This window comes from Zonotrichia albicollis, chromosome 11 (genome assembly GCF_047830755.1).
Source record: "Zonotrichia albicollis isolate bZonAlb1 chromosome 11, bZonAlb1.hap1, whole genome shotgun sequence".
In the NCBI taxonomy this organism is placed as follows: domain Eukaryota; kingdom Metazoa; phylum Chordata; class Aves; order Passeriformes; family Passerellidae; genus Zonotrichia; species Zonotrichia albicollis.
The window spans coordinates 3,745,995-3,771,897 of record NC_133829.1 but is presented as its reverse complement, the minus strand read 5'-3'; the positions used below and the strand labels follow the sequence as shown (position 1 = coordinate 3,771,897).

Here is a 25,903-nt window from a genome sequence, read left to right as displayed (position 1 = left end):
TTGAGGATGAAATACAAAAACTGGATGAGCCTTCCCCACAATAGTAACTTCTGCCCTCCCTTCGACTGTCCTGGTTCATCCCTGATGACATCTACTTACGCCTCTTTGTAGTAAACAGTGAAGCTGATGAGGTCTCTGTAATCTGGAGGGCGATACCGCTCCCACGTCAGCTTAATCCGATTCTTGAGCGTTGTGTTGGAAACAAAATGCAGAATTTTGCTTTCACCTGCAATGCAAAGGGACAGGATATGCCAGAGTTGGCATTACATCACCTGTTGGTGTTTCTTGTTTCTTAGATATCAGTTTTAGCTAAGGAGCCTTTCCAGTAGCACCTATGACACCACAGGATACCAACAGCCTTTGTCTCTGTAGAGCTTCCTCTTTCCTCCTACTACATTTGAGAGCTTAAGGGTAAAGCAGTGACCTTGGCAATCAGTTTAAAAAATGCTTGAGTCACTTGTTATTAATATTTTTCGAAGCAGATTTTCTTTTAATGCATCATCAGAAAGCTCCTGAAAACGACTTCAGAGTCTCCCTGAGGGAGGAATGGAAGCCCTGTTTATCCACAGGACTGGTTTTGGAAGCACTGAATTCATCATCTGGCTCCAAAGCACGCGCGGAGCAGTCACCGGCCTCTGTGTGCTCACTCTCCAGGACAACTTTTGACAACTACCATTTGTTTTTCTGGAGACTGAACAACATGGAAAAGACAAAGGAGTTTACATTCCCATTCATCAGAGGCTGGACCAAGAACTCCAAAACTCAGTTCATATACGGCACAACCATTTGATGGCAGCAGCTTCCAGCTACTCTTCTGAACAGACCTGGATGGAAGCCCACAGCTTTGAAATGAATGGCTTCCCACTACCAACTCACTGAGCTTTCCAACCCAAAACAAAATAGCATTTTAAAAACTTAATTCTTGGATGAAGAAATTGTGTTCTGTCAACTGTGAGCTGGTTTCTAATGTTCCATAGAAGCTCTGAAAATAAAGAGGTTTTCACCCTCGTGTACACTGGCACTGTTGGTGCTATCTTTGCAAAGGCAGTTGAGCTTTTGTTGATTCTTTTGCCCTTCTCAGAGTCAGAAAGCTTTCTGTGCTGGTTTCTTAAAAAAGCAGGCAGCGGCTGGCACTGGCCTCAGTGGTAGTAAGGCCTGGCTGTGTGTCTGTAACTCCTCCAGGACTGCAAGGCTTTGCTCTATTGAACGTGCAAAGAATGGAGGGTGCTTACAACCAGGATCTGGGCCATCTGCGCGTCTGCAGCGCGCCCAAAGAGACATTCAGCAGACTACGTGTCCTAGTTTTGTAAGCACCATCCACAACAAGGGGACTTGACTTATACACAAGGTCCATTTTAGTTTACTCAGCTCCAAAAACACCACGAAGAGACCAAGGGGAAAAAGCATTGCCAGTTTTAAGGGTTTGAGGTGAAACTTGTAGGCATTCTTAATTCCTAGAAGAGAGATTGCTTTTAAATGTGCTGTTACACCTGGAGACCTGATGTGCAAGCCATCAAAGCCAAGAGAGGACTTTCCAATAACTCTGACCATTGCAGAATCCAGAATTAAATGCAGATATGCTCAAGCTTAATATTGCAGAACAGTAAAAAGTGCTCTGAATTCAAAAGCAAGCAATTTTAAAACAAAGCAGAGCAAAATAAGTTTGAAACAAGCATTTCTAGCAACCAGGTACAATATTTGGCAGGAGCTTAAATGCAGCTGAATGTAACAGAAACAGTTTGTTTTGGTGTCTCTGGAATTGTTATTCAGTAGCTTCCTTAGCATCAAGAAAGAATAAGTATCAGAGAAAGGAAAATCCCTATAATGATGCACAGTTACAAAGGAGACTGAGAAACTGCTCCTTGTTGGATACACCAAACTACTGGATTTCATTTCTCATTTCCCAGGTACGCTCCTATTGTTATCTGCTGCTGTTGTCACAACAGAATTTGGGAAGAAGTCATCTCAGACAAGTGGGTTTCACAGATGAGATAGGGACTGTGTAACCACATCATTTTCCACTCATGCAAAGGTACCTTCACAGCTACAGTTTAAAGCCTGAACAAGAAGAGCTGAAATCCTCCTGAAATTCTAAATATTGCAATGGTCAGCAACAGGTCAGTACATTGGGTTTGTTCTTGTGACACCCTCCTAATGCAGCTGGCATTGAGTTTTTTTGTTTGTTTACTTACAAGAGGCTCTCTCCCCATTGTTCCTTGGATTTATATCTCCTTTGCTCTGTCGTCCCTTGGTTCCTGAAACCTCCTCCATACGGTAAATCTCAGAAACACACAGTTTAGGATTAAATGCAAAGTACATTTTCCCCTCACTGATTGTCAAGTTATGATGGTTCCAGTCCCACAGCTGCTGAAGATTGTGGTTGTCAAGCACATAGAAGGAGTAATTCCTAGAAGGAAGTTTTTGAAGAAAAAAAAAGTTTAATTCACAGCTCAGTCCAACGAAGAATACTTTACTATAAGAGAACTTTGAAATACTGTGTTTGCTCCCTCTTACTTTAAACTGGTGTTCAGCAAAGGGCTTTCTTCTCTCCCATGGAGCCAGTTAACCCTGATTGTTTAGGGGGCAGGGACATGAGGGTGATTCAGGACTCAAAGGTGACACCACACCATCTCCACCCCACTCCAACATGTTTTAGGAGTTGTATAGGAGCTGCTATGAGGAATATATAAATTCATGTCCTCTGAACAGCAGGTCTCTACACTGGATTTTCCATTTGGTAGCAAATGGGAAACAGTAACCTTAGATACTTTATGGAAGGAAAAACCTTCTGGAGTTCTGACAATAAAACACAGTCATTAACACAGCTCTTGCTTATGTTTACAGAAGCAACTCTAAGAGCTTGCATAGTGATGTTTCCTTGCCTTTCTGTTCTACCTCTTGGCCCAATAAAGATTTCCTACAAGTACAGCTGCACCTGTACATCAAAACCCAACAGCAAACAGTTGTACTGACTGCACAGGATCCACACTTGAGAGCACAGAACTAAATACAGGCAGCTGTGCTGAGCCCACTCCCTAGGCACAGCCCTGGAATAACATGCACATCCTTTATTTCCACAGATACTGTATACAAAGCTGTATGCAAAAGGCCTATTAAATATTATGAAAGCCCTATTAAATATTATGAAGAAATTCATGGTACTACTCAATTTGGCTGAATTGGGAAAAAAAGCATACACGGAACAGAAGCAAGACTGTAGGCTCCACATCAGCTGCAAGACAACACCTGCAAGGACACTGATATTTGGGATAGCAGGGACAGGAATGCACCACTGGGAAACGAGATAAAGGTCTGTGTAGCTGATGAACCTAAATCAAGATAACCCACCATGGCAGCATTTATTTCACTCTGCTGGGAAGTTCCTTCATCATTAACTACAGCAACACAAAATCCACTATGAACACAATGAAGCCCATCTTACACTGCTGAGCCCTTGTGAACAGAGCTACGCTGGGCTTTCTACAAGCCCTTCTAACTACAGAGTTTCTGCAGGGAAATGTGGCAAACAAACTACAGGGCTCATAAAAAGTTGTCATATTATTCATTTATGGTTTTCCATTAATTATTCCATTTAAAATTTAGCATTACTTCCTCCCTCACCCAATCGGAAACAAAAACTTTGTATTTGGCTCCAATCTGCACAGATTTGCCATTTCTTGTAATGCAGAGCATATTTTCAGAATAATGTGAAAGACAAGTTGTTTTTCTTATTTCCATCTGTCACCTAATTATCCAGGACTTGATTTCTAATGAAGTTGCTATACCTGGTACCACTTCACACAGATGCTGAGAAGAATGTGCTCAGTTAACAAGAGAGCAGAGACATGTTTGTGCTTTAAATGCTTTCTGCCAGTAGAGAACAAGGATGTTGAAGTGCCTGTGGGATTTGACAGACACCACCAAACCTTGTGTTGATTTCAAAGTACTGCACCTTACTAAAGTTCAGTGTTTTCTTGCCTTGGTTAAAAACTAAATATATGAGCTTCTGAAACCTCCATACAAACCCAGCCTCACACCTCAGTGTACAAACTACCCAACTCACTTTTTCAAACTTCACTCACACACAGGCAGCTGAGAAACCCCCCCAAAATCAGCCCTGAGCTGAGGAGCATCCCCATGGGAGCCTGCACAGCAGCCAGGTGTCACCACAGGTCTGGAGGGTGTCATTCACTCCCCACCCACCCTCAGCACAGGGTGCCTGCCCTGCTGGAATGCTGTGCTTACATCAGGCCTTGCTGCTCTCCTGAAGACTGAATGGATTCACCACACCCTGACAACAACGATCCCAGGAAAAAGAGCCGTGAATTCCTCAGTGAGGAACCACACAACAGCTAGAGATGCTGTTCACACCTTCCAACAGGCCTGACAGCTGATGCCTCTGCCTCAAAACGGTGTAGAAAACAGGGGGGAGGTTGTTTGGATTTTACAGGCTGTCCCCCAGTTTGCTGCAGAGGTTGAAACAACATCAGAGCAGGTCAGTGCCCCATCTGAAACTCCTCCTCAGTCATCATCTCCCCACTGCTCCTGAAGGCCACACACTGCTCATTTTCCAGTACCCAACGTGGGATGCTCTGGATGTGCTGCCTGCACACCAGCCCTGCACACAGCAGGGAACACACAGACTCCAGCAGAGGATGGAGGGGCCTGGCACAGCCAGCACCAAATGAGGGAACAAAACCCTGCAACAGACACTGAGACCCCTCTGGCAGCACACCTCCATCACAGTTTCCCTACCTGCAAGGAGAAATTCCTTTCTTGCTGTGAAAGCATGTTTTCTACAGACATGGTTTTCAAAAGAGGCAATGAAAACTCTAAAGACAAACAAAGCAGATTCCCTCTAAACTTTCCATGATAACCAAGGCAAGTAACAGCAACTGAATAAGGAACAAAACATCTGCAGTGCTGTTTTGTCAGTCCAGTTCAATAAATAAAAGGACAGTGGCTGTGGGGTCAATCATGAAATGAGCAACAATCATAATAGGCCTTAAGTTACCCTCTCCCTCCCCCTCAAGGCACTGCTGGCACAAACAGCTCTTGTTCCAGCAGCCCACTGCTTTCCAGGTTAAGATCCCACTCCCTGTTGCTCATAGTTCTGCCCAAGTAATTGTCCAGGCTCAGTCCTTCCTTGTCAGGTGCCTACTTCCACCTAAGTATTTTTGGACATGTTATTTAGACTGTGGTAATGCCTAAATTATGCCAGGCATCTTCCAAGCAAAGAGACTGCCCCTGCCCCTTAGTATGTAACTGCAGTCATTTCCTAACACAGGAATTTTAGCACAAGCAACTCTTTACTATTGATCTGGTTTACCTCCCCACTCAGCCCCATTTTCTTCTTCAAAGCTGCACCTATTTACTTCTCTGTTTGGACCCTCACCACACCTCAGCATCACACACTCTGCAGGGATAAAAACTTTTGCCTTGACAAACTTTTACCATCATAGGAAAACAGGAGTTATGTGCAGCAATAAGTATCACATGGTGAGTAATTATAGAAGCAATATAATCCACAGCAAACATTTCAAGGGATCAACTTTTCCTGACCAGTCTTTTGCATGCTCAGTAGATAATCCATGTAATGCTAACATTTCAGGGAGTTGCAAACAATTGCAACTTGCACTGTATTTCACTTCCAGTAAAGTTCATATTTCCTTTCAGCTGACTTCCTCATAGAACTCTTCTAAAACCCAACAGTAAAGAGCTACAAAGAAATCCAATTGTTTCTGAAAACACTCCTTACTCAAAAAGAGCAAAAAGAACAAACAAAACTGCTTAATTGATGTAAAGAATCTACCCAGAAAAAGCTAAAATGAAAAGTAACAGCAAAGGTACCATAAAATACTTGTCATGTACCAAACTGAACATGCTGATTTGGACAGTGATGCAAATGAGCAATGCTGTGCAGAAGTGTTCATGAGGAGAAAAACCCTGCATATTAGTGGAGAAGAGAGAAGAGTCCATAAATGAAAGCAAATGGGTTTAAGGAGACTTATTCTCCACAGCTTTCTGTGAAAGAGAAATTGCAGTCACAAATATCTGAACACTTACCCATCCACCTGCTCCTCTCCCAGGATGTACCGCAGGTTCTTCAGGAAAGACAGGGAGACCAAGGCATGGGAATGCCGAATCTTCACATACCCTGTCACTGTCTCTATCAGACCCATAAAATTCTCCAGTTCTGAGGCAATGTTATCTATAGTGAGAAAAAGATAACCATTATTGTAACAGAATTCACAGCTTTGACTATTCTGAATATTCTGCTTCGTCCAGCAGCAGCTCAGTAAAAGATAATGTTTACACTTGCTGCTTTTGAAAATGAGAGACACTGGTTTTCCTCCCCCAGAACAGCTGCCTGTGCAGCCAGATGGCTGAAGGGCAAAATAAAGCCACAGAGTACCAGTGGGAAACCAGTCTTGCTTTTCCACACTGGAACACCTGATTTTTCCATGGGCATTGCCCTCTGAAGCCAGCACCAAATGGTAAGCCAGCATTTTGGCAGGGATGAAAAGACCCTTGTAAAGGCACACACCATGAGATGGAATTGCTCTTTGGGTATGGAGCAAAGGTCAGGCAGAAAGCTCCACTGGAAAACAGAGAATGAGACTGAAGATGAAGAGGAGAGGGTATGTTCCTGGTCTGCTCTGGGTCACAGAGTACTGAAAAGCTACAAAACTGAACCAGTTGATGAAACAGCAATGATAAAACCATCAGGAAGTCCTCCTGCCGTGGAGCATGTTCCACATAACTCACTTTTCCACACCAAATAATCAGATGCTTCTTGGCACTCCAAAATAATGTTTAAATAAAATTTAAAAAAAACCTCCCACATGCTTGCCCCAGCTAACTGGAACATTTCCCCTAAGGGAAGATTGTACCTGGAGCAGTGGGACCACAAATTAAAAAAATTCACATGCTGCTGTAACTAAACCCTGGAACTTTCATTCAGCATGAGGCAGGGAATCAAACAGATCCAAATCTTTCAATCCTATTCATGAAACTAAAAGGGACCTTCCATAGGGACATACAAGTCCAATAAAAACTAACAGCAATTTTTACTCTGCTTTTAAGAGCTCATCAACTGTCAACACCTCCCTGGCTGATGAATCACTGCTCTGACAAATTTAATCCATTGCTTGCTCAAGACATGTGACAGAAGTGGCCAGCTCACTAATGCTGACCATCCAGCAGCACAGTGTTAGGCTTCATAAGAGCTCTCAGCACTCTGGATTCCCTGTTCTAGCAAAACACCACACCTTGCCTCAACAAGTGAGGCTCTGCAGTCTTACAATGCCATGTGCCAAGTTATTTACCTATCCAGATGCAAGGATTTTCAACTCTTCCACCTTCTTGGGCCTTTATTACCCCTTTGGGACCACTGCTCATCTAACTGCCTAATCTTGGTTCCTTGTCCTGCCAAAAACCCTAACAAAAATACCAGCTTTCCCTGGGAGCTGCATACCCATTCCACCCACGTGGGGCAGGAAGGAGCTGCAGAGGGCCAAATCAAACACGAGCACTGCTCTGGGCCTGGAAAGCAAACAGCTTGCTGAGTTTTTAATGTTCTTATCATCACGCTGACGACAGAAGGAAAAATGTGAAAAGCAGCCTTATCAGGGTTCCGAGAGAAGGGCGATCACTTACTGCCACGGCGGATGTTGATCAGCAGATTTCCCTTGAGAATTGTGCATCCCTGCAACATTTGTGCTGATGTGACTGAGTCAATGGTCTTTGTTTTCCCATCCTCACAAATTTTGGGGCAAGGCCCCTCACAAGGGCTGCAGAACATGCTGTGAGGAAAGAGGAAGACAGAGAAAATTAACAGTGATATACAACTCTGAGTCCACAGACTGCTCTGAGTAGGATTTTGGAAGTTTTTTCCCTCTAAAGCTTTGACAAGTCCTCCAGGCCAGAATGAAAGCTGTCATGCTTGTTCAGGATACTCTTGCCTGCTGCACTCCAGAGAAGGTGGAGCATTGTACCTCATACAGTGACCCATACCCATGGTCTGCCAGCCGCTGGAAGGCTCTGGGGTCCTTCCAAAGTCAAAGGCACTTCAGGTAAAACCTGAAGTGTAAGCGCCCTTACAACTGTGCATTTACTACAACTGAATTATTCCCAGGAACCCCTCCCTTCCCTTTACAAAGGCAGCCTCAGAGTGCAGGGAGGTTTCATGCTAATCCAGGCCAACCTCACAAAACAGGCCAGCCAAGAACTGGAGATGGGAAAATACTGCTCACATTCTTATGAAGTTGTCTGTGTCCATGTCCATAAACCAATATTTAAAGCTCTGCACTAGGAATTCCATGCTCCTGGCCATTTAACTCAGAAAGACAACTGTGGGGACACACAGTCAGGAGGAATGTGGAGAAAGTGAGCAGTCAATTAGTCACTACTCCTTACAGCTTAAGAGGCATTAAGGCAGCAAGTTTAAGGAAACAGAAGATTGTGTCTTGATGCAAGGACAACTAATTGGCAACAGACATTGGGAGAGGAAGGCCAGAAGTCTAAGCAGGTTCAAAATGGGTGATACAGATGGGAACGTCAAGAAACACACATCCCCAAACACGGAGAAACCAGACTGCCAGAAGCTGGGAGGCAACACTGAAACACAGCCTCATTTCTCCTTATACTTACAGGCACTCAGAAGCATTTTCAGCAGCCAAACTCAAGCAACAAGAACTCAGGGCAGACCAGCCTTTGGCTGCAGGAGCTTTTTAAATGCTCCATGGTTTTTTCCTACGTATTCATCTCAAAGTTGGACACTCCATGTGTGCACAACACAGGCCCTCTGATCACTCTTCCTAGTAAATGTCTTTCCTCACTGAAGGTAATTTTTATTTTCCAATTTATTCTAGCATTTCACTTCGTATATCACAATTACTTACATCCTAGTATCACTTTAGAGAGAAAAAATAAAAATTTAAAAAACCCATATACAGCTCCAAAGACAAAGGCTTCTGCTGACAACACTGATGGACAGAGGCTTACTATTTATTTTTTTAAAAAGAAAGTGAACCCACTTTCCTCAGAGGCTTAAAGAAACATGTAAATTGATAACAGTTTGCCATGCATAAACCATAACAGAAAGAAGCTCCTTTTCTAAGTAGTAAGCTCCTATTTCAAAATCCTGCTCTTTAACATGCCACAAACCACTAAAAGCGGCAGACACAAGAAAGAAGATTCAACTAAATGTACAAAGAATGCTGGAAATGCTTTCCATTTGCAACTATTTGTTAACAGCACCTCTGGGGAACAGAACATTCACTAGCCTTGAGTTACAGCTCCTTTCAATCTCTGCAGAGAGCACAACACCGAGATAAGAGAGGACGGCCACGCACTCCAGCGTAAGCGGCTCAAACAGCTGCTACTACAAGCTCCAGGAGATAACAAAAGCTGCATTTCTCAGGTGAATATCTGGATTTGGGCAAAGGCTGTGTTAAGTTGCTTGTATCCAAATGCCAACTGGAGACTGCCTGGAACAGATGGATGACACGCACACGGAGACACACAACTGCTGCATCACCACAATCACCTTTCCAGAAAACACAGCAGCCTACAAAGACACCTTTTAGCATAATACTGAAGCACTACAAATTCTAGAACACTGACTATCCTTTACTGAAAGTCCGTGATTTCCAAGGGACAGTAGGCAATGAAGGCTGCTTGGTTAAACCACTGGAAATGACAAAAATCACAAGCAAACATCGCTCCAATTAAGAAACAGGAGGAGAGTGACACAAGAAATTATTCTGTGTGATACTGTTGGCTGCTGCATTATTTTTGTCACCATCTACATGATCACTTCCTTCTAAAACACCATTGTTATCTCCTGGAAATAGTGAAAAAAGGGAAATTAAATTAAATACACTGAAGAATACTCATGTCTAAAATGCAGGCACACATAAAGCAAATAATATGCAAGGCAAGGTAACTCCTATGGTTTGTTCTGTGTGATAATGGTCATCAGCCATCTCCAACCTTGGGCTTCACTTTGGCCTTGTTACTCTCTACTTGGAGCCCTGGTTCTGCATGGCATGACCTCCTCCAGCCCTTTGAAAACCTGAGCCCACGGAGGCTGCACAGGACAACACACACCCATCAGGTGGTGGAAAGGTGTAAGTCAGCTTTTATCAGGGAGCTGCGTAATCCCCCACTGAAATTCCTCGCTCCTACCCCGAGTAATTTACACCCCCAGCCGCCCTGAAGAGGGAGCGGCAAACCCAGAGAGGACGAGCAGGCAGAAGCTGCGTTACCTTTGGCTCCCGTTGCGGATGAAGCCCGAGGGACACTCGGCCATGCACTCGTCGTTGTGAATCACAAACCTCTCATACTCGCTGGCGTCCGTGGCGGGGACCTTGGAGCAGAACTCCCTGGTGACGCAGCGCCAGCCCTCGAACTTGTAGGTGTTGGGGGGGCAGGTGGGCAGGCACACGCCCTCGTAGTAGTAGTTGCGGCAGGCCACGCACGCCGTGTTGTTGTCGGGCGCCGTGCAGCTCCCCAGGCACTCGGGGTGGCAGCACTCGTTTTGGTCTGTGCAGGCTCGCTTCCCGCACGAGCTGGGGCACACTGCAGGACACAAAGCAAGGCAGTGTGAGCATCACCTGTCGGGGTGGGGGGCACTAGAGAAGGAACTCTGCTCTGTGCAGCTCCATGGTAAGTCATTCCCTGCACTCTGGAGCATCTCTGAAACGAAACCAAACCCACTACTGTAAAAAAAGTCTGGTTTTTTCGGCTTTAGTTGCCTGAAAGTATCTTTTTCTCAGATCAAATTTATGACATGAACCAAGTAAGTAATAAAGAAAACTGCTGAAAGCAAGATCAACATAAGGATAATGGAAACAGGCAGTACTGGAACCTTTTCCATAGCCCTAGTATTATGGACAATTTTTTTTTTGGCATGCTGACTTATTGTCTTTCTAAGCATTTCTTGCCTTTCCTATCTGTACTTCAAATTGGTTTTTTATTGGCAAGAAAACAAACTTCCTTCAAAACAACTTAATTACACTTGTAGAAGAAAGCACTGCTCTGTGCAGCACACATGGTTGGGCTGACCCCAGTGCAGCATCCCAATGTTGCTTATGTGTGCAAAATGCGGTTTAATAAAGTATCAAATCATCATCCACATCAAATACCAAGGAATTATGGAGCTACTATTTTCCCCTGAAGAGCATAACAGAATTCTGCCTTATCCTCAAATTCTGGGTTCACAGAACAAAATATGAAAGGGAGGGGGAAAAAAAAAGGGGGTGCAAATTTATGGAGACATTTGTTTTATGTGAAAGCATTTCAGCTTGGAAGACACGAACAAAGAGCAGAATCCTCAGCAGCCGAGCTCACCACTGCTAGATCAAAAGAAGTGGCAGCATTATATTTATGTAACAACAGCATTTTGATTACAGCACTCTATGGCCTTTTAGCCACACGAGCCATGTGCCAGAGGCTATGGAAACTCACAGATAGCAAATCTGGTTTGCATTAAGTAGCTGTTTGCCACTTTCTAACTCAGCTAAAACACTGCATCAGTAACAACAGCAGAAAACTGGATTTTGGTGGTGCCACTACAGAGAGATCCAAGCGAAGCAACACAGACATTTAAAATGAATGATTTCAGCAGAAAGCAGAGAATCAGGAATGATTCTCAAGCAGAGAATCCCAAAATGACCACTGAAGCAGCTGATGAAACTCCACACAAGTTCTTCATTGTGATTTATTTCTCAGTTTGCAGCTACGGTGTTGTTTTAATGCAGGACTAAACACCCTAAAATTTTAATGCCCTCCTCTTCCCATAAAGTCCAGGCTCTCCAGTTTTTACAGTCCCATTCAGCAGAACTCCACCATCTCGACACAGGACAAAATGCTCAAGACTGCTATTAAGCAATAATAATAATAGTAATAACAGCAACAACAATTCCCCCACAAAAACAAACCAAAACTCACAAAAACCCCCACTGCTCAGAGCTCTGGATCCAGGATGTTGACATCTTACACTGACTTTTGATAATAAAGAGCCATTTTCTGACAGCTTTAAGTAGTGCCCACCTTGAAAACGACTTGTCAAAATGCCTTCGAAGAATACTGCATTTCTTGTCAGAATGATTCTGTATTGACTCTGATTAATTTTCATCACCTTGTTTTGAAATAGATAGAGGAAGGAGACTGAGAACAAGAAGGTGGAACCATGAGCACTGCTTGTACCTGCTCAGGTACCACAAGTATCCTATCACATGAAAACCAAATTAAGAAAATTTTTGCAGAGCCTGTAAGACTACAGAGAGCAGGAATGCAGAGGCAATCACTGCTAAATAATTCACTGTCTGAAGATGCTGGATGATTTTTTCTCTTGAAAAGGAAACAAACCATATACACCAAACCCATATACCAAAATAAAACACATGTGCAGGTGTGTATTCTCTTTTTGACTGAAATCTGCACCAGTGTAAAAGAAATCTGCCCAGATGCCACCTTAGTAAGGCATCACAAATTGTGTTTCACCTTAAGGTACACAGGACTTGCATCTGGCACTACTAAGGGATTAAATAAAAAAAATAAATCAGTGTGTCTTGCTAGCAGATGGACTGCTGTGCTGAGTGGGTGCCAGAACTCAGATTTCATGTGGTAGCTACATTTCCAGTTCAAAGCCCTACTAAAAAAAACACACACACCCCACCCCATGCCTCCACAAAGTTCATTACTGGATGTATTGATTAAATACATGATTTCTTTGTTTTCATCTGAACAATTTGCTGGAAAACAAACACTGCTGTACTAAGTATTGGGATAAACATAGATTAAGTTTATTTCATTCCTGGGAAAGACTCCTGTATTCCCTTAATGCCTCTGCCATTCATGAGCAGTCTGCTATAAAAATAGGATTCCCTGCATCTCCTGCTAAATCTGCTGACTCTGGTCTATGGAAATATAAATTGGAACACAGAAGGATACACAAGTTCACATGAAAAAGGCAATCAGTGAAACAGGTTTTCAAACTATAGTAATATTTTAATCACTTTAACGTGAACTCTTGAAAACTTTATAAAGATAATTTTTTAAAAGCTCAGCAGCCTCTCCTTTTCCTCAGTCCTATTTTCTGCTTGTTCTTGCTAACGTTGGCAGAGTTTTCAGCCTGGAGACAATACGGGTATCCTGTTTCTTTGAAGAGGCAGAACAAGAACTTCTGTGTGTGTGTGTAGGACACATTATCAACAACAAAAAAGCCTTATCTGCCTTACACGCAGCTCCCTCAGATATCCCTGTTCTAAAATCCTTACTAAACAACACTGGCTGACCTCACAGTCCAGACCCATCTATCCTCCCCCCATCCTCCCAAACTGTGCTCCTTGGGCTCCAAGATTTGCACCAAAATGTGTAAAACACAGGTTCCAAATACTCCGGCCAAAAAAGTGCCCTGCAATACACTCAGCAACTTGTTGACTTTATTCTGCAGGAACATTAGAGACACAAACAGGAGCAAACAGCGGGCTGACATCTGGGGACAGAACTTATCAGCCAGGTACAACAGTGCCTCAGAACATGAAGGCTGATGACGAATACAAAAAAAAAAAAAAAAAAAAAAATCCCCTGAACAAATCCTTGCTGACAAGCCCAAGGGCAAAAAATGCTTAATTGTCATCACATGGAGATACCAAAATAATGGAAAATTTCAGAGACCTTGGAGGGCAGCCATGGGAGGAGGAAGTCAAAGCAAGATGTGGAGAAGGGCAGACCCTTAAGTACTTTAATAAAGAGATTACAGAGGACTGACTAGACCAGCATCCATTTACATTTAGGGAGTGAAAGAGGCGTCAGCTCTTCAGAGAAAGACAGTACAAGACTATCAACAGCCACAAATTCAATTTCCCAGAGCAAAAACAACAACAGAACTTTCACTGTCCATCCATATTTCACCTTCTCTCTGATTTCTTCAAATGAGTTTTCCCTGCCAACAAATATTTTCCAAATACTATTAAGATACTATGATCACTGATAAAAAAGAAAAAAAAGGCAAAATTTTTCATCCCAAGATGCCTGTTTACTGAGCAAACCAGATTCAGACCTGACATACATCAAGGGGACACCTTAAAACTAAATGCAAGAAACATCTTAGAAACACAAGGAGCCCCAAGAGAATCTGACTCAGAGACTCATTATCCTCAATTAAAACCCCCAAGACGCTAAACCAGAACTGCAAACACAAAGCAACGTTTGGAAATCCTCAAACACAGCTCTGGCGAGAAGAAAAAAAATTAAATTTAAAAACCAAGCAACAAATCATCTGCCTGTATTTACAAGAGTTCCCTTTTGGCCAGGCTGAGGCTGAGGAGGTGGCTGTAGGTTTGTCTGACATCTCATCCCTGCCCGCTCTGCGGAGCGTGCGCCCCGCCAGGGCTCGCCGCGAACGCCCCGCGCTGACACCACGGCTATCGCTGGCTTTGGGCAGACAGAGTGTTCTTATCATCTCCAGGACGCCATGACTTCAGCGATGCTGGGGCAGAAAAATCAGGTGAATAAACAATCAGTCACAGGGAGTGAAAACGCAGCCAGAGGAGGAAGACTCCTGGCAAGCAGAGGCGCCGGCCTCGGCCAAGGATGGCACCGCGCCAGTCACATGCGGGCGAGCAAAAGGTTGCCAAGTGTGGGATAAATATTTTTTAAAGATTCTTTCTCTCCTTGTAAAAAGATATTTGATCTTTCTTTGGGTTTGTTTTTTTTTCTTTTTTTTGGTATACTCTTTTTGGGTTTTTTAGAGCATCCTTCAGATAAAATAATGTTTCAGGAAAAAAAAAATAGGGGGGAAAAAAGCACCTCGTTTTGAGCAGAAACCAGAGGAGGAAGGGAGTGTGTTCTCCTAGCCAACTACTGAAAAAAATTAGCTGGCTAAATTTATCCACAAAGACAGAAAAATACAGTCACTTTTGGAATGTTAATCCTTCTACATGACAGGATTTAAAAAATATTGCATTTTAATGGACTAAACTTTGGTACGGCCTTTCAAACAGCTGACTTTAAATGCTCCAACAGCCTATACAAGACCTGATTTCTTCTGCCCAATATTCTGTGAGAATAGAGAGACTGGAGAGACATTACTCAGAAAATCCAGTTCCAGTGATTCATGGTCAGGGCTGGAATCAAAAAGTACAGAATAAAAGGAAATACACATATTAAACACATGCAGTAGCATGTTCTGATCACAGAAATATGGGTAAAAGTCATCTCCAAGGCACTGAAGAGGCCACTCAGAGCAGCTGTGTAAATCTTTATATTACCACAGAAATAACCATTAGCAGCTTATCAACAATGGTGTAGTTTTTCTCTTTTCTGTTCCCCCATCTCTAAAACTAATTATCTCATATCTAGTGAAAATCCTGCAGGCAAAAATGCTGCCATGTTGAACCACTTTCTAACAGTTAAGGCACAAAGTCTGGCAGTTTTTGACATTAGCTGCCAGATGTCAAAAGTTCAGTTCAACCCAGCACTGATCCAGGACCTGAAAGAGATCATCTCCTCCTTTTAAACCTCCAGTATGTAGAGTCATGCCCACCATCAAAATACTTGGATATATACAAACTTACACCAAGAGAGCATGAAGTGTATGGCCCACAAGCTATGTCTGAGTGAGATCAGTCATGTGTTTCCATGTTTAAATCCTAGTCACTACCAACCCATTTTTATCCCTGGGACCTTCCCAAGGATCCTGGAATTATTCTGAAGTTGTTCAGGGAATTATTTTCTTCCCATTACACCTGGTCAGCCTCCACATAAAGCTTTCTGGTCTCTTGCTTCTTGGTATTTTTGTTTGTCACAGATGCTGTATATGCCTTTATCCCTGCATGAAGGAGTGGGTGTGATGAAGCATCCAGAACCTCAAAATAACCTCAGTGGACTTGCCCAGCCTGATATCAGCCCACTAACTGCACAATTTTTTAATCATATGAAAGATTGATCAAGGAATCTGTTCCTGCATTCCCCTCCTCAGGATTTTACAGGTGAAAAACAATGCACAGCCAGTTGTGCAGCAGCTGGAGCCAACTGCTTGGATGGAGGCAGTAGATGGAACCTGCAGATGATTCTGGAGCAAAGGAAGTGGAAGAAAGGAGTGGGAGACAGGTTAGGAGAGGAAGGTCCAGAACCATCCAGCACCTGGAAACTCTTAGATTCCACCAGACGCAATGAGGTTTATAAAGCAGAGAGGAAATGTTCATCATTCAAAGAGCATATTCCAGTTGGATACACTGGAGTCTGATGACCCCACACATCTCTCTTTTGGCCACCTCTCACTCATTCCTTACCATAGAAGTTATACCAAAACAGCTTCCAGGCTTCCCAGCTGTGATACAAAACAACATGTGTGCCAGATCCGTTTTGCTCAGAGCTGAGGACTTGGGGACACTCTTTGGCACCGCAAAACTCCCTCATCCCTTCAGCTTTCTGCAAATGAAGCAATCAACCCTGCTAAATGCTCCAGCAGCCTTACAGGAACTCCCATCACACTAAAATGAGAGCAAATGGAAACCTGAGTGAAGAAAACAACCACCTTATCCCACAGTCAACAGGAACCCATGGACAGCACAGGTACTGCGTGTCTGCTCCCAAATGCGTAGGGAAGGTGCAAACAAACACAAGTTATTGACAAACCCAGGCAGCACAAATTGCATTCTCTTTCAAAACAGTTTGTGTTGCCCAGACTGGCATCATTGCAGCTGGCACTCAGGAGAATGAGGAAAAAAACAAGTCCATTTAGTCCCTTCCACGCCAGTATGAATTCAGCACATAAACAAACCCCACGGAGGCAGATACACAACCATCTCTGGGGACCTGGGGCCAGTTGTACTCTATCTTCAACACTGGGTAAACAAACTGGCTGGGAATGTTCTACCATCAGTACTGCACTGTTCCAGAAACATTTCCCCTACGCACAAGGAAATTTCCCACTGGAAGACACAAATCACAACAGTAACGTTGACCAGAGTGGGATGAAGGCAGGAACATGAGGGTCCCCCTGTGGTGGTGAAAGCTGCTCCCCATCCACTGCCATCCCCCACCACTCACTGTCACAGATTTGTCCACATTCCTAAAGGGACAACTCAAGTTCCTGACCTCTGCAGTAACAGATAAGGAAAGCAAAGTGCTGATGAGGAACAGCTCTAAGGCAAATTATTTTTCTTTTTGCTGCAGATTACGAGCGATATATTGGGGTTTTACTTGTTCTTGCTTAAAGCTAGATTTAATCTGCCCGTCTTCCAAATGCTGCAAGTGTAAGGCAATAAGCTTTACAGGATTTAATTAATATACTGCAAGCAAGGAGTGCTGGTCAGCCATCTCCTGGCAAAAGCCCAGCTGGAGGAGGACTACTATTCACATTCCAGATTTATTCTAAAGGAGGAAGACAGGCTGATAACATTATCACACTGGCCTAAATTATGTAGTTCTCTTAATGCCGAAGGATGACGGCAGTTTAATCCAGGGCAAACAAGAGTCACTGCTTCGGAGGGATTCAGCTCCTGCTCCATTTCAGGAATGCCCTTTTGCTTTCATGCCTTACACCCATCAAGAGCTTAACCATTCTGGCACCAGCAACGAAACAGAATGTTCGTCTTGGAGGCTGAATCAACACTGCTCCAGCCAAAGGCTAATTACACTAAAATTAAAGGGAAAAAACAGCTTCTTCAGGAAAACTGTTCATAACACACACAGTGGGGCAAACCTAGAAAGTTTTTGTTCATCTCCAACTCGGACGATGATTCCAAATAACAATACCTGTCGAGTTCTAAATATTAGAAAGATGCAAATTCAAGGAAAAAGTCAGAAAAACCAAAAACATTCAAACTGCTTTACTACAGAGCAAGATTTTTCAAGCTGTTCACCTGTCGGTGAGAGAAGCCACTAAAACCAGGATTAAGATCCAGATGTTCAGGAGCCTGAGAAAAGAGCAGGATGATACTGGAAGGGCAAAACAAGCTGCAAGAATGCTGATGGTTTGCAAAGTTATCAGAGACACCTGGTGCATTTGTTTTAAATAAAAAACTACTAAATCTGCGAGTATGACATCACTTATGATATTTGTACATTGCAAGTGAAAGGCACCCTGCTAACAACAGCCAACAAAGCTCCAAACAATATTAAGGCAATTATGCTAAAACGATCAAATAAAGTATTTCCTTCAGGATTTCCAGAAGTACAAGAGTGTAAGCAAATCTGACAGTAGCTGAAGATTGTGCTCTAGAGATCCACAACAACTAAAGGGTGAGCTCTTTCCTTGGCTTTAATAACCATGGAATATATTTTTCATTCTAAAACTTCCTCTATTATAAACGCAGAGGGAATACAGAAAGTTCCAGAATTTCTAAGACCTAAAAGCAGACAGGAAGATCGTGCATGAATCCATTTCTTAATGCATTTTAACAAATTTTCAGGCAACATTGACAGTGGGAAGGATACAGCTGACTTTAAAGTGCATTAGAATTACTTCCTTCTCACACCACAACCATGGATGGAAGCGTCTCAGAGGGAAATGGGAAAATGTTATCTTTTCAGACTTGATGCAAATTGCTTTAATAATCTGCAAATCGTCCTGAACTATCTGGATCTAAACTTTCAACTCCATCCTCCATGGTTTGATCTGCAAACAGAACTGCTGCGACAGTTGCCTGTTTGCTGAGGGGCTCCTGACCAGCTCCGTGTGCGCAGAGAAGTTGGAGCTGGGCTGCAGAACCTGCTTTGGGAAGTGCAAGGATGCTCCCAGTCCACTGTGGCACTGGACATGACAAATCCAAAGTGAAATGCTGCAAGATCAGCAGCTCTGAATCCTCAGGCAGCTCAAGCCAAAGGACTCAAACACCTGAGTCAGAAGGCACTGGGAAAAAGGGAAAAAGTGCCTTGGGTCAGCAAGGAGCACGGATGGAACAGCAGCAGCTGGGAGCGCTCAGTGCTTCCTGCTAACCCAAGTGAGGGATGACAGTGTCATCCTGCCTGCGCTCAGCTCACTATCTTTAAAAACCTCCTCCGTTGTGAGACTGAACTATTTCGGTTCTCCCAACAGCTTGACAAATAAACTGTTTGCCTGTGACATCCCCCAGAAAGCGCAGGCACAGGGATGCACTCACGGGACAAACGGCGCGCACAGCCGCGCTCACAGCTCGCACTGCCGCGCCCGAGCTCTCTGCAGAGACACTTCCACATGCTTTTGAGGAATTCCTGCTAGCATGACTGGGGAAAAATAACCATGGCATTGCTTGGGACTCGCTAAATCCTTCCCTGCAGTAAGGATTTGTGATCAGATTAGGGAGTACCGGAGGTTTATTTATTTATTTGTAGGAAGGACAGCCAAGGTGAGCTGGATCCCTGGATCTGACAGGGGCTCCAGGCTGCAGCAAAGCCAGCTCAGAGACACTGCCTGGCTGCTCCGAAGCTGGAGACGGCATCACACAGCACTTATTAAAGAAAAAGAGGGGATTCATGTTTTTGATACTGGCACAAAGTGGGAAGCACGCTGCTTCCCACTCTGTTTTTGCTCGAGTTTGGCACGTTTGAGCTACGCTTTTCTTCTCCGGTACCTTTTTTTGTCATCTCAAGTCACATTCACATGAACATATAAATACGCACATCCTTACGCTCTGTGTATAGCAGATACTTACAAGGATGCTCTCAAAAAAGAATATTCTTTTCACACACTAAAAAAATTATACAGAGTTATTTTAAATTCAGAACTGTTTGTATATTCCTTATAAGTTTATAAAACTCTCACTGTCCTCCCATGACTAACGAAACTGGAATTGAGAGAGTATTCTATATTTATACCTCGTCTGGTTGCTCATGCCTATGGCCCTATTTCCACCCTCCATTACTGTACACAGAGCTATGTGAGGTATTGTGGGTTCCCAAACTTCACCGATTTCCTAACAAGGCAGGCCTGTGTCCCGGAGGAACAAGCTGGGGGCTGTTTCGTTCGAGCATTGGCCCAACTCAGAGGGAGAGGCCTGGAGCACTGTGGTTTTGGCAGCTCATCTTGAAGCTGGTATTAGAGGCCACGTCTGGGCAGTGACACGCCAGGCTGGCACCGCGCTGGGATCGATGCTCTGTCTGCAGCACAACCCCTCTGGGATTCCTCACACTCACCCCAGTGACTGCACTGAGCAGCTCCTGGGTCACCACAGCACAGACACCACAGGCACCAGGCAAATCCAAGCCTGACAGGATCACCGGCCCCTCAAAATCCAAAGGAGGCAAAACCCTCAAATTTTACCCAGAACACTCCCGGGAGCATGGTGTGTTCAGTGATGCTGGCCCACTACAGACCTCCAGTGGCTGGCAGAGAAAGAGACTCTATCAGGTATCTGAATGCAGCAAAATAAGGGAAAAACTGGATTACATACAAATGAGGGCTGGGTGACATATGAACCCCCATCCACTCTAGTCTCCTGCAATCATATCCCATCTTTTGGACAGAAAGAGAACACTTTGCTAGTGCAGAAATCCCAGCAGGAAATCTGAGATTCTGTCATTGCAGAGGTGCCTCATGATGCATTTTTAACTCATGCCAGGCACCTGAGGGGCACATACTTTTTTTAATTCACAGCTACTGTATATGCTCCATATAAACAAATATTTATCCAAAAATCAGAGGGAAAATAGCTACAGATATTTTTCAAAATACAAAATATGTTGGTGGTGGTTAGGATTAGGGTCTAACACTCATGGAGGTGGATTCACCACAAGGCCAGGATGGATAAAAACTGGTCTAATGGAAATTGTCCCTGCCCAAGGCAGTGGGTTTGGGATTAGATGAGCTTAAGGTCCCTTCCAACCCTGGACATTCTAGGCTTCACTGATTCATTAGAGTACCAGAGCTATAAAAAACCCACAAAAAGCAAGAAACCCACAAGTCTTCCTAAGAGGTTTTGCTGAAAACCAAGTTCAGAAGAATTTATCAGGGGGTCTAAATGCTTCCCATACAAAAACAAGGCAAGATCTGGACTACACTTATAAAGTTTAAAGCTCAAATAAAACATTACCAGAAAAGAAGTGGTGAACATGGACAGCTCTGTGTAACTGAACTGAGAACGTTCTCCCCTAGGAAAATAAATGTTCCCTTAGAACACTGTAGCTGAGAGAGAGTGACAGCTCCCAAATGCTCCTAGAAGGCAAGCCAAGAACGCCTGGCCCTCCCTCCCTGTAGTGCCAGGGTCACTGTCTGTGCTGTGGGTAGGCAGTGGTGCTGCAGCTTTTCCCCCCTGAATTTATTCAGCCGCTCTCTTTGCTTTGCAATAAAGCTGTCAGGATTAAGAGGCAGCTCTGGTGAGTCAGATGTTCAAAGAGAAAGCATGAGCTGTACCTCTCCCCAGCTCTACAGCAATTCCACTGGTGGAATTGTTTTCCATCACTTGCCACACAAGACAAACTTTTAAGAGCTATTAAACACTCCTCCAGCTTAGCAAGAAGAAAAATTATCTAAATTTATCAAAGGAGCTAAAGTTCACTACACTTTGAGGAAAGGATTTAAATATGGATTATGTTTTCATCCATCTAAACCACTGAGTAAAATCATGAAAAGATTTCTGGAGAACTAAATAGAGCAAAACTTAGTATTATCGTTTTATTTTTTTTAATTTACATACTTAAAAAAAATATTTATGCTGAAGTACAGCAATGATGTTTTTCCCCAACATGTGATGATTTGACAGACCCTTTTCTAGAGGTTTTAGAAACTCTCTTTTAATGTTAAAATTCCACTAAGGATTTCATTAATTCTGCAGAGGGCTAGTATTAGTTACAGGAGAAAACCCAGGTTCCCAAAACAAACAAGGTCTGCAATTCAGCAATATCAGTATTTACAGGTTCTTCATGCAGAACATGCAGACTTCAGACAGACCATGAAACTTTCCACAACCTCGTTTACCCACAAATGATTGGATTTATAGGACACCCACAAACACCTACAAATGGAAAATTTATTGAATTCTAAGCTTTATTTCTCAATAATACCATAGTAACAAGACTGCAATTACCTTTTCTTCCAGTTACAGGTCTCCCTGAGCCAATAACTGCAGATATCTTTGGTTATAGAGGTCAAAGGGGTGAAAGCACCTCCACACTTCCCATTTTCCACCTCCTCATGATGCCGCACTGGGTTTTTACCATTCAGAGGTACATCCTCCTCCTTGCACTGATCTATTCTGCACACACCAGCCATGCCATTCCCTACATTCTCCAGCTGTATATTTACAGAACACAAAGCAGACCAAGAACAAAATATTTCTGGCCATGCTGCAGATATCAATACCATATCACCCCCACAAACATTTAATGCTGATGCTGAGAAATGCTGTGACAGTTATGTAGCACCTCTGGTCCAGCTGGTGCTCACTATAAAAGGCACCAGTGGCTGGTTTTGGCCAGCTGGAGGGGGACAGGGCTGTGTTGCCATCACTTAATTTGAGAACCACTTTCCTATTCCATCATTAGAAATGGTATTTCTCTTCCAATGTTTACAACTGCAACATAAAACAACAAATAGATCTGTCTATATTTCAAGAAGGGCAGGCCCTGCTTTTTGTGCAGTTATACGAACCACAACTTCCATACCCATTAAGTTTTCTGTAAATTATGCAAACACTAGCCAGAACACACTGCTTAAATCACACTGGTTAAAAAACAAACAAATCCCAGACAAATCCAAATTTGCAGACAGAACCTTCACTGAAAAACAATGAAAGGGAACTACCAAAAACAGTAGATCCTGCTTGTTGATGGCTCTGCAACAAGAAACAGGGAGGGGGAAAAATAATTAGTATTCCAGGATGTCCCACGCACACACCCAAAACTAAAAGCATTAAATTGGATGGGAATAGAATAGCTGATCTTGCCTGCAGTCAAATACAGAAGTATCATTTAAATTGCAAATTACAGAGCAACAGATTTTTGCACAAAGTTCAAGGCTGTTCTATGGTTTGTTTTTATGAATTAGGAATGACGTGGGGAAAAATTAAGGGGTTGGGCCAGCCTAATGCATATTTCAGCTGAGATATTTCTCAGATTCGTTTGATGCACTTTATGCAGGCACCATGGCTCGTTAAAGTGATGGCAGACAGCAAAGCAGCTTCCCAGAGATCATCCCCAAGGATGCAGCATCCACTGGTGGCCACGCTGCTGCTGCAGGATTAACTGCTACAGAACATCTCCAAACTCTTATTACTCCCTCCTCACCACATGGCAAACTTTTAATCCATTTATACCTCTCCTGGGCAGTGCTTTTGGACCAACAGTTCATCTGACAAAGCTTCTGCCTCCCTTTCCCAGGTTTTAAAGAGCTTGTTCCTACCAGCATCAGCTTCTTGGCCTTGGTTCCCACAAATTAAACTCAATGAATGCTTAGTAACAGAAAAATACATACTTCACATTCATACAGTGCTTTTTAATCAGCAGTTCTCAAAATGCTTTACAAAGTATGAAATCTAATCAAGTGGCTGGTTTTGATGCAGAGTTTGGAGGGATAAATGCAATTAAAAAAAAAATAGTTACACCATGTTACAGCAAAAGGCAGAAGATTTAGGAACAGAAGAAGCTGTTTGCCTTGATATGCAAAAGCCTCTGACACTACGTCTACATGACCATAATAACTTTCTTTTAAAATGCAACCAGTCCTGAATTACAGACTTCAGCACACAACTACTGAACGCTATTCAGAGGACCTGGGGCTCAGGTATTTTCTTGTCAGGCTGTTAGCACATAATAGAGAAAAGACCAAGTGATCTTTTAAAAATTATTTTTGAAATCAGCTTGCTTTGGGACTACTTGTAAGAAATTATACTAGTGAATATGTCAGTAGCCACAAAAACTCACATATTTCACTCTAACAGTGGACACCAGCCTAGTCTAAAATGTTAAATACCTTTCAATATCCAACTTGGATCTTTTGAGACAAACACAAAGACACTCTGGTGAAGATTCTGAAGGCTTTAAGGGATGACAACAAATGGCAACATCTTCAGCAAGCAGTGAGGCTTGTCTGACCAAAGAGTATTGAGCCAAAGGCTTTACAGTAACACATGACAGATCACAGTATCACAAAGGCTTTACAGTAACACATGACAGATCACAGTATCACAAAAAATAAAGGTTGGAAAGGACATCCAAGATCATCAAATCCAACGTTTGGCCCACCTTTGTCCACTAAACCAGAGCACTGAATGCCATGTCCAGTCGCCTCAGGGATAAGGACTCCACCACGTCCTTGGCAGCCCATTCCAATGCCTGACCAGTGTCTCAGTGAAAAAATTCTTCCTGGTGTGCAACCTGAACCTCTCCTGGCACAGCCTGATGCCATTTCTCTGGTCCTGGTGCTGCTTGCCTGGGACAAGAGTCCGACTCCCTCGTGCCAGGGAGGCGCAGAGAGCGATAAGGCCGCTCCTGAGCCTCCTCTTATCCAGGCTGAACACCCCCAGCTCCCTCAGCTGCTCCTCACAGGGCTTATTTGATCCAGACAAGCCAGCACCACATCACAGTAAAATTCAGCTGAAAGGCTCATTATAAAATACAGCAGGGTAAAGAATGTAAAGCAGAATCTTGGGATTCTTGTAAGAAAATGTGCACCAAGTGTCTCCTCCAAAGGTTTCTATCTTAGATATCTGAACTCAAGGACTTTGTGATTTTTTTGAAGGTTTTCTAATTAATAAGCCAAATGGCTTTACAAATTAATTTTACATTTTAAAATACATTTTTTTTCTTTATTTTGTCATTCTGGGCTTTTTAATCACATATGCAGATGGTGCCACCTGGGAAAATTTACACGCTTACATCATTAAATGTCTTTGAATTAACTTCATGCCAATAATTGTTTTTAAGATATAACACTGCCAAATTTGTCACTCGAGAGAAGTTAATCTAATTATTTTCCTGCTCACTGGAGAGAGATGGTGGCTTCTTCCATTGAGGGACAGACACACATGGACAGAGCTCAGCCACACAAAACTCCCATCTTCTTACCTCTGGCTCCCCCTTGACTGTCAATGTTTGATGGAACCTCCACTACACAACCAATGTCAACCACAGCTGGATTTTCTCAGCCACCAACAGCCCCAGTACCCTGCAGCCACAGCTGGATTTAACAACACACCAGTGGGGCTGTGACAGGATTTCACCCACGGCACAAAGATGGAACCTGGAGTCTCCATGAGCTGCCCACAGCTGCACTGCTTGGGACACGGTCCAAACCATCTGCATCTGAACCTGGGAGATTGCTCCAAACTGCCTTTTTTAAGATTAACAAATGCGTCTGCCTTAAAAATTATCATTTAGAAAATGACATTACCAGGTCAATGTGTTCCTGAGCGCTGTCTTTGAGAAAAGACAATTTAAAAAGCATTCTGTGGCTGTTGGTGCATTGGGTAACAAAACCCAAATAGGCTCAGAACAAATAACTTAACAGCAATGTCTGTGGAAACCAAAATCTTTTTAAATGCAGTTTGGAATCTACCAAGTTGCACTTAAAAGAAACTGTACAAGGCCACAAGCCCCTTTGGCCAGCTTCTCATTCCCTCAGATTTCACCTCACCTGCACAGCAGTGCACGGCTTTGCTCACGTCTTTCTCAACCCTGGCCAGATGAACACAGGATCCTGCTCCCTCTGCCATCTCCTGCTCTACATTAGCTTTCCCCTGCTCCCCTGTTAGCCTAAATTATCCTTCCAGAGCTTGCACACTCTGCAGCCTCTTCCTTAAGCTCTTAAATCACTCCTCAAGCCTTGCTCCTATCCAGACTACTAAAAATGCAACCTCATGAGCTATTACACACAAAGCATTAAAAAAGTATCCTCATCAACCTGGAACTCCACAAATGTCCATACAGCCTACTGGGAACTCTATCAAGAACCAGAAGTTACAAAGCTGCACAT

General features: G+C 43.3%; 1 protein-coding gene across 2 annotated transcripts in view; it reads right to left on the bottom strand.

The window, feature by feature from the left end:
- The window catches only part of IGF1R (insulin like growth factor 1 receptor), a 169,322-nt gene that overhangs the window by 32,673 nt on the left and 110,746 nt on the right, over positions 1-25,903 (bottom strand). For both annotated transcript variants that reach the window (XM_074549195.1, XM_074549194.1), the window contains exons 3-7: positions 10,272-10,584; positions 7,660-7,805; positions 6,067-6,211; positions 2,193-2,407; positions 100-226 (exon numbers count right to left, since the gene is read on the bottom strand). In XM_074549195.1, coding sequence (XP_074405296.1) covers positions 100-226; positions 2,193-2,407; positions 6,067-6,211; positions 7,660-7,805; positions 10,272-10,584 — 946 coding nt within the window. The remainder of the gene's footprint in view (positions 1-99; positions 227-2,192; positions 2,408-6,066; positions 6,212-7,659; positions 7,806-10,271; positions 10,585-25,903) is intronic.